A 9,897-nucleotide genomic window follows, 5' to 3' on the forward strand; every position below is an offset into this window, starting at 1 on the left:
TTTACAGTACTAAACACTTTAATTTTCTAAGAAGACTAATAGATTTTTTTTTTTCCAAGCAGACAGACATTTCACAAAGAAACACTGTGGAATCAATAAATAATAACAAGTACAAATAGATAAAAGGTACAGGGAGAGAAATTAAAACCTATAGAAAAATAATAACATCACAACAGCATCTTACGAACACAGCAGCTGAGCAGACAGCTAGGTAAGTACAGAGCCGGAGATAGACAAGAACTATGGCCACTAGGGATTTCAGCGGCAGCCATGTTGGCTCCACAGTCCTGTTCAGTGGGGGTTGTAATAGGAATACAGAAAGTGTTTAGGAGATTGTCCCATTAGTAAATGTAACTGTTCAGTGATGACAACCGGGGGAACCAAAATGATGTTTCTATTACCAGAAGCTCACCTCTTATTATATCTCTAGTGTCTTGAATAGTACGTGCTCATGTGTTTGCATGGAGCCTACTATTATTTAACAACACATTCTGTACTGTTATCACACAATTTCCACCTAATATAATCTATGCTTAGTGGGAAGACTAATACCACATACTGTATGCTGCCACTCTAGATTGTATATGCAGAAGTGGAGGAATAGAGCATGGGCCAATGTATTACTGAGGACATATTAATGATTTTATTTGTGGTCTTGACACTAGACAGCTAACAGGACAATCTACCCAAACCTTAAAGTGTTTATTTATGATGAATACATTCACAAACTAACCTTTTAACATGTCGGCCCTCTCGCCTTGGTGTCATTATGAAGGACAGTGTCAAACATTTACAGCCAACACAAGTTTGTTCTAGAGAAGCAGTCTGTGATCCTATGACTCTGACTTAGGACATACAGTAGGTTAGGTAGATTGTAGTGTTGTTTAATACAGCATATATCACATTTGAATCAAACTGAGAGCACATTTTAAAATCTTTTATCATCTTTAAACAAATTTTGTAAATATTGTACTAACTTTCTTTTAATCTGTGCCACATCCTGGCTGCAGGACGTTGATTTGGTCAGTGAGGAAAGATTGGAATAAACAAATCAGTCAGAACCACTGTGTGGATTGATGTGCAATAAACCAGCAAGCCTCTGAAAGCACACACTGACAACTATTTATTCAGCATTTGTAGTGTTGTGGCTTGGAACAGATGTCAAGCTGCAGACCAGTTCAACATCGCAAGAATGAAATCAACTGTCAGGCGTGTTTCTCTACTGACAGAATATTCTGAAATGTCTGATCCCAATGTCAAAGTTTTTACTCTGAACTGTTAACATCAACATCAGCATTTATTGAAGCTGCACCTTTAACAGTTAATTGAGATAGTTTAAATAAATGTTTTTAACTTTTAATTTCACAGTGATTTTCGCTGAGAGTTGAAACTAATTCTTTTTGGGGCTTCCCTTTAATGGGCTGGGTGTTTTTGCTACATATTAAAGGTGAGGTTACAGACCAAAGAGGCAAAATAAGAACCTTTAACACCTCCACTTTTTTGGTTCATTTTTTATGTAAAATTGGAAGTCGTCTGTCGATGGTGTTAGAAGAGATCTTTAAGTATTTGGAAATACATGGAGTGCTTTATTCTCATAAATGTCAAACAATGTTACCCAAACATGTCAACGTTCCATTTAACAACAAAACATGAAAGTCTCCTGTGAGGCTGCAGTGAAGATGTATGGGGTTGGAGAATCCTACTGTATACAGCAGCTCTGTCCGTTGGCATCTTTGGAGCGCAGACACAGTTTAGGTTTGTAGCTTTCCAGGTAAAGCAGCTGCTTGGAGTTGAACGCACCGCGACGCTTCCTGACAACATGAAAGAGACATTAACCTCAACAGGAGAAACAATATTTATACAAAGAAGCACAGCGCTGAATATGGTACATGAAAAGACAGAGTGGTTGTTAGTGCAGACAAATAAAATGGAAAACAGTTGAGTCAGTGTTTTGTACTCACAGTCTTATGAAGTGAACAGCATCTTCATATTCCATCCCACACTCAATTAGAGCCAGGGCCACCAACACAGGAGCTCTGAGGACAAACAATAGATTAAAATGTACAACCATCTGTTTGGGCAGCAGTCCTCTGGCCCTGTATGAAGCACAGACTTTAGAACAGAACCCGGTTTGTGATTCTAGCTTTCCTCTTTATCAGATCTAAGGAGGCACAGCAGTGGATGGTATTGTACCATTTTGAGAGCTTAACACTGTATACTGTATAAATGCCAGGGTTAAACAGTTTGCACGTGTCAGCATTTGTGAAAAGAAAAAAACCTGAAACAAATACTGATTTGACATTCATTTATCACAATATGTTAAATCTTGTAGCTAGTGCATACTAACCGTCCTAATCCAGCAACACAGTGCACAGCCACACAGCTACCAGGCTCGTCTCTAAACTTTGTCTGCAGCAAGTTCAGCCAATCATCAACCACCTGGTCTGGGGGGGCGGAACCATCGTCAAACGGCCAATCCTATAAGGGAGATTGAGTGGTTATTTGTTAAAAGGTCCAGTGCGTAACATTTGGGAGGAATGAAACATAATACTCATATGTATGTTTTCATTAGTGTTTAGTACATAGATGTTTATGTTGCATAGTTTGTTGATGTAGTACATTCTTTTATTTTACAACATGACATTGTTGGATTTAGGATTAGCCTATTTAGACACTATATGAGCGTGTATCTATGTCACTTACCAGGACGTGTATGCCTTCTTGTTCCACTGGTGTCTTGTCATATGTAGCAGTACACACTCTCACCAGGGTGTTGACTCCATATGCCTTCAGATCCTACACATCAAAACATATTTTTTCAACCCAACGTGTCACTGTAACTTTCTCTATAAACAAAGGAAAATGAATGGAGGGTAAAAATGAATTATTCAAAGGTGTGCTACCTCTATAAACCTTCCCAGTTGTGCATTGGTGGGGTTGTGCGTAATGAGGAATCTCAGACAGTCATAAGAGATCTCAACTGGAGCCGGTCGGTTCATTTTTAGACCCAGAAAGGTTTGTTAATAAAGAAAAAAAAGATCACTAAATACTGTGCTTCAAAGAATGGAGTGACAGACAGATAAAGTCTTCCACGGAACCAAAGCAAAAGTCTTCTGATTGTTTAAAAAAAAATTTAAATATTCTATTCCTTTGATGACAAAAAGTAGTCTGAATAAAAAACAAAAAAGACAGGACAAAATTCTTGGGAAAGAAACTAAAAAAAAAATCTAAACTTTTCTTGGCAATAAGTGAAAAAACTTAAATTGGCCTGGTTAAATAAAATTAAAATCCATCAGAGTGGGATCAAAAAGACTGGCGAGAAGACACTCAAAGTCCAGGGGGCGGGGGGGGACTGAAGACAGATAAAAGATCTGTCCTTTCTTTCTTTCAAATCTGTTAGCCCATTCAGAGAAGACGTGTAAGAATCAGAGCAGAAGAAGAAAGGAAAAGCAGGAGAGGAGAAAAGCTGTGAGGAAACTCCTGGGATAAAACCAGAGCCTCCCCTACTCCCCAGGACAGGTGACAGGCTGAAGGTTGGCTTGTCTTCATATGGGTTGAACAGGGTGGCAGTAAGGACCTATGAGGACATGGACAAGGTCATTCATTTTTACACTGTATCCGTCCATGCTGGTTCTTGCTTATTACTTTATTATAAATATGATCTTCTTGTGTCCTGACCTATTCTCAATAAGATGTTTTATCTTTAGGAATGGTTTTTACATTAAAACATTATTTACCATTTTTTACTCATTCATCTTATTGTATCGTATTCTCTTTCGTAAATTTCATTAATTTATTTTAAATATACTTTTTCTTGTTTAACCTAATTGTTTTTTCTGCCTGCTTTCTTCGTTTATCTTATTTGTTTTTAGTATAACCTTTATAAAATAATATCGTTATACCTGTATTTTTTAAAATATTTTAACATTGCATTTTAATTTTTAAATCTACCTTATTCTGTGTTATTATCACCTTGTCAATCGTCTGTGAAGCACTTTGAACCGCACTAAACTGTATGAAATGTGCTATATAAATAAAGTTTGATTGATTTATCTGTGATTCCAGTGTGAATGAGATGTTTTATCTGATAACATATATATAGATACATACTTAAATCAGAATTGTGCCTCTACTCTATGCTGTCCATGGACTGCAAAGTGGTAACAACCGAGAACTTTATCATGAACAAAGACACTACCAGCATTTATACTACCCACCTGTGTGCGTGAATGGCAGTGTTTGCACCTTGCTGGTGTCTCCTGTTCACTTGTCCACAATAAGCAGCAGGTGCTGGGCTTGGCAAAACTCCCCTCCAAGCCTCGCAAACGCCATACATGTGCAGCCTGAGAGAGAGAGAGAGTCACGAACAGCGAGTGTGATGTGTAGTCACTTTTTGGCACTGTGTAAATGTAACAGAGTCAATTATACAGCAGTAATATGTGTAACTGAGTCAAATATGTAGTATTACAATTACACAAAATCTGTTTTAATAGTCATAACCTGATATGTCCGACCTCCTGAGTCAATATGTGGAACGTTTGAGACTCAGTGGTTCCCGTACCTGACGTTCACTTTCGTGGGTCCCCCCCCTATAAATGTGTCTCACGCTTTTGCCTCCCCCCTTTTGCTGTTGTACTTGGGAGAGGTAAGCGTATCACTGTGGTCACAGAAAGTTCCGTGTTTTAGCCTCTGTTTAACTACATTTATAAGTTTACTTGCTAGTTTAAACTTATTGTGTAGTACGCCAACATATTTCTGTGTCATTTAATTTGTGTAGGAGCTCACGTTGATAACAATTGACTGGAGGACTTTGTTGTTATTTACACCTTTTGTCAGGAGTGTTTTCTGCGTTTTAATGTATTAAATGCAACATGCCCTTTTGCTGTTGTACTTGGGAGAGGAGCTCACGTTGATAACGACTGACCGGAGGATTTTGTTGTTATTTACACCTTTTGTCAGAATAAACGGAGATCGCCTCCAAAGATATCCCGCTATTGGCCACTTCATCAAAACACAACGCAGACAACGCTAGAAACTCACCGGTTACATAAAGAAGCGCTGGGGGAGTGTTGCAGTAATGATAATGGTACTCACTGTGATGAGAGCTGAGGAGATGGTTCATTGAGCGGACACAGGAGAATGTGACAGCTCCGGGATGTAGACACACCATTGATGATGATGCTGCTTTTCTGGGTCCTGGCTGACAACGGCCCGCTAGCTTGCTGCTAACCTGCTGCGTAAAGGAGAACGTGTACCCACATTTAGTAACTCCCTCTTATTCATTTAAAACTCACTAATATATGTTTATGAGAAAAAGCCAGGCCTGTAGCTAATGTGTTACTATACCGTATCGGCTGACTCCTAAAGCCGGACTACAAATATTTACTAAGCAGTTTCTGTAACGGAACAACATTTTCTGCCGGATTTTACAGTCAGGTTCATAAACAACGGACCGTATCCTAGCTACGATGTTCCGCTAACGTTAGCTGCAGTGTATCAATGGTAAGAGATCTGATTTTACACCTGCGAGTCTCCGGTAGAAATAAAAAAAGGGTCGATAACGTTAAATCACCCTAAAGCCAGCTAGCTTAACGTTACTGCTAGCTGTTTTTAAAGAAAGGCACACACATTACTGTACCGTTACATCCAACAAAGATTATAAACATACCCAGTTTCAAGACAATATGGCAGCACAGGAGTTAGCAACTAGACTAATCAACAATGTCATCTGTCATCCGCCGCCAGCCAGGTCATGTAAAAACAGCTCAACGACCATGTACCCGGGATAAACAGCAAGCTAACACTCCCAGGCTAGAGCATTCGCCGGGTTTCAATAACAGTCAAATGACAGCGAGTACAGTGGCCTTGTTAACGCAGGCAACATTAGCTACACAATAGTATCAGTTGCTACATCGACGTCTAACACACACACACACACACATACACGGCTGACATGGCTACTTACAAAACGCAGTAGTTTCACGAATAATCCAGACGCTTCTAATGGCAGAGAAGAGTCTGCGAAGGAGACATGTTGAACAGATGTGTCGAGTTAGCCGCAATGCGCATCGCAACTTCCGGTCGCAAGCTTTCCACAATAAAGCTGGTATTTAAAAGAAAATGCACATTCCGCTGCTGTGTAAAATCACGACCGTTTTAATTTGTAGACAAACATCTTCACTTCCGGTATCATTCGGCCTGCCTTCTGCTAGTTTAACGAATTTTAAAAAAAAATCACTGTATGCTGGTTTAACAGAATGCCCGAGCATGTCTTAGTTCACATTATGTTGCTTTGTTGTAAAACAAACAAAAAAAAAACTGCAATTTTATGCATTTCCAGAAGATGAAGTAAGGTTTATTCAGAGATTTAGCTAAAATTGGTGTAGATGTTCACTGCCCTTAACACGACACATTTGATTAATCCAGGCATAACATAACTAAAACTAACTGTTTATTAGTAATATCCATTTAAGGTCCGTGTATGTTTTGGTCATTGGTTTTCCTTTCAGAAACGGGTATTAAAAAACAGAAAACGAGTGCTTATTTGATTTTCGTTTTAAAATACAAAAATTAAAATTGAAATACAAGGCGTTTTTCTTTTTCATGGTCGAAAGGGCCGAGCGAAATTTAAAAATTATTCGATTTTCTTTTCTATTTCATATAACAAAAATAAAATTACTAGAAAACAGAAACAGAAAAAGGCCTGTTGTTTCTATTCTGAGACCGGATGTTGTCATTAACAGGACGGTGCTGTGTAGAAGAAACAGTAGGCTAGTGGACTGCGGTCAATCCAGCCGTGAGTCCGATCTCCGTGGTAAATCAGCCGCACTTAAATTTAGAGTGTACAAGTATTCTCAGCATTATGGTAAATGCGGAGAAACAGCGTATTACTTCTGGTTTTCAAATAAAGGTATTTAGAACAGTAAGCTATAATTAAAATATGTTACATTAAAGTGTTTTATGCGCCCCTGATGAATAAAAAACACTTTATATCAAGTATCTTTACTGCACCAGTGTGGAGAAATGCCAAAATAAAGTCTCATATTTATGCCTCCAGAGATTGCATATTTGACCATATTTGAGCTACTGTAAAACATATTGCTCAGTGTTTCCTGGCTACTGATGGTATATTTGACTTTTACACATATGAGAGTACAAACATACTTAATATCAAGCATTTTTACTGTACCAATTTGGAGAAATTGAAGAATAAAGTCCCATATTTATACTTCCAGATTCCATATTTTCTTATATTTTGAGCTACTGTAAAAACATATTGCTCAACATTTCAGGCTATGGGTGAAGCATTTTCATTATACTTCAATAATGCTGCAGTAATCATGACAAAATTTCACACAAATGTTTAACATCTTGATAATATAAACACTAAACACAAATCCTACACAATTCTAATTTGTTTACTTTTCACACAAAATGCAATGCCAGTCCACATTCTTCTTATTTTGCTGCTCTGCTGTGCCCATTTGTAGGTAAAAGGGAAAAATAATTAGTTTTAACTTCAAAACACCATTGTCCTACTGTTCTTCCTCATATTATTTTTATATTATTCAGTGTGACAGCTGTTGCAGGTGGTTCCACATATTTTTTTACAGTAGCTCAAATATAAGAAAATATGGAATCTGGAAGTATAAATATGGGACTTTTATTCTTCATTTCTCCAAATTGGTACAGTAAAATGCTTGATATTAAGTATGTTTGTACTCTCATATGTGTAAAAGTCAAATATACCTCAGTGCCGGAAACACTGGCATATGTTTTACAGTAGCTCAAATATGGTCAAATATGCAATCTCTGGGGCATAAATATGAGACTTTATTTTGGCATTTTCACACTGGTGCAGTAAAGATACTTGATATAAAGTGTTTTTTTATTCATCGGGGCGCATAAACACTTTAATGTAACATATTTTAATTATAGCTTACTGTTCTAATACCTTTATTTTGAAACCTTATACGCTGTTTTCCGCATTTACCTAATGCTGAGAATCTTGTACACTGGACATTTAGGTGCGGCTGTTTGACCACGGAGATCGGACTCCGGCTGGATTGACCGCGTCTACTAGCCTACTGTTTCTTCTACACAGCACCGTCCTGTAAATGACAACATCCGGTCTCGAATATGAAAAACGGCCTTTTTCCGTTTCTGTTTTCTGTGATTTTTTTTTTGTTATATGAAATGAAAATGAAAATCGAATAATTTTTAGTTCGCTCTCCCTTTTTGACCATCTAAAGAAAACGCCTTGTATTTCAATTTTAATTTTGTATTTTAAAACGAAAATCAAAACCACTCGTTTTCTTTTTAATATCCGTTTCTGAAGGAAATCCATGACCAAAACATCCGACCATTTAACGTGCTGTATGATATGATAATGATGCAAGCAGGCAAAATGTAAACTGAATTGTTGGCTGATGTTGAAGTCATTGCTGCCATCTACTGTTTGCACATAACACAGTAAACCTACCTATGTAACTGGGTGGTACAGTGTATGAATGTTTATTGAAGAAAACATACAAAACTACAATAGAGACAGAAATATTCAAATGTGTCTCCTGTCTCTTTAGGAGGTTTTTAGCCTTACCTGTATTTACCTTTGATGCTGTGTGAACCACAGAGCATCAATGAGGTAATCTTCTTGTAAGCCTCTTGTGTGATTTAGAGTTTGACCTCTAACCTTTAGCTGCTGGCATGACAACATTTTCTTCAATGTTTTAAACCATAAATTTACACCTGTATTGCATCGTTATAAGGTTATACTTTCCACTAGTTTTTTCAGAACTTTTTAATATTATTTATGTTTTTGGGGTTTTTTTGTTCATTCAATTTACTCATAGCTTACGAACACCTTCAAGATTTCACTTTTTCACTTTGTCTTGTCACTTTGCATGCTCTTGCATACATTGTGATTTGATACAATCAAAATTTGCAGTTTTTCATGCATTTTCCACTTGTATCTACTCATTCAGATAGAAACTGCATTCACACTTTCAAATTTTCCACATCTTTCATACATTTTGTGTATTATTAAACTTTCAAATCCCATTAAAACCATTAACAATATTCATCTTTCTTTAGCAAACCCTTCAAACCCACTCATCTTCAACCACACAAAATTCAGACATTCATAGAAGCTCCATTCAAACTTTAAAAAGTCCATACATATACGTAGACATTTAAAAAATGTTCACATCTTTCATACATTTAGATTTACTCAGCTTATTCAAAACTTCCATTCATAGTAATTACACTCTATCCTACTCTATTTCCAACTTTTATACCCGTTCAGCTGTTACTTAATACAAATTAAAGCCAGCAATGCAGTTTAGTGTTAGCTTTTCAATAAATCTTAAAATCCTAAAATATCTTTCATACATTCTGATATTATTCAACTTCTAAAGCCAGCAATGTAGTTTAGCTTCAGCCTTTAAACATCCAGCTATCACATATCTTCAGGAATTTCCGTCTCTAGTTAGTATCTGTAGTATCTCTGTAAAAACACATTTGCATTACTCCCTACTCCTAACAACACAGAGGGTGTGGCATCTCTCTCTTTCTTACACTTTTTTTCCCCCAGACACGCACACACACACACACACACACACACACACGCATATACACTCATACCACAGGAATTCTGGTTGGCAAGGATGGCTGTTCTGTCTCCCTGCTCTTATGTATCTGTTTCCTTACCTATTTATAAGGTGTTAGTTTACATGGCTTGTAGGGAGTGGCGTCTGCCTTTATCCTGCAAACTGACAAGACACGGCATGTAAAGTCTGTGTGTGTGTGTTGTGTGTGTGTGTGTGTGTGTGTGTGTGTGTGTGTGTGTGTGTGTGTGTGTGTGTGTGTGTGTGTGGTGACGTAGCAGCCACTGAATCT

At 37.5% G+C, this 9,897-nt stretch overlaps 1 protein-coding gene across 3 annotated transcripts; it reads right to left on the reverse strand.

The window, feature by feature from the left end:
• LOC127360017 (protein tyrosine phosphatase type IVA 2) lies at positions 1-6,081 on the reverse strand. 3 transcript variants are annotated; one of them, XM_051394270.1, is made up of 8 exons: positions 5,966-6,081; positions 5,095-5,233; positions 4,218-4,343; positions 2,904-3,577; positions 2,704-2,796; positions 2,348-2,478; positions 1,962-2,036; positions 1-1,811 (listed from the first exon to the last, which is right to left on the reverse strand). In XM_051394270.1, the coding sequence occupies exons 4-8, from the start codon at positions 2,997-2,999 to the stop codon at positions 1,700-1,702; spliced, it is 507 nt and encodes a 168-aa protein (XP_051250230.1). In that variant the 5' UTR covers positions 3,000-3,577; positions 4,218-4,343; positions 5,095-5,233; positions 5,966-6,081; the 3' UTR covers positions 1-1,699. The 3 variants fall into 3 exon arrangements, with proteins under 3 accessions (XP_051250230.1, XP_051250234.1, XP_051250245.1); XM_051394274.1 differs by having other exon boundaries at positions 5,095-5,230; positions 5,966-6,075; XM_051394285.1 differs by lacking the exon at positions 5,966-6,081 and adding an exon at positions 5,669-5,880.
• Between the last annotated feature and the right edge of the window lie 3,816 nt (positions 6,082-9,897).

Source organism: Dicentrarchus labrax, unplaced genomic scaffold (genome assembly GCF_905237075.1).
Source record: "Dicentrarchus labrax unplaced genomic scaffold, dlabrax2021, whole genome shotgun sequence".
NCBI lineage: Eukaryota > Metazoa > Chordata > Actinopteri > Moronidae > Dicentrarchus > Dicentrarchus labrax.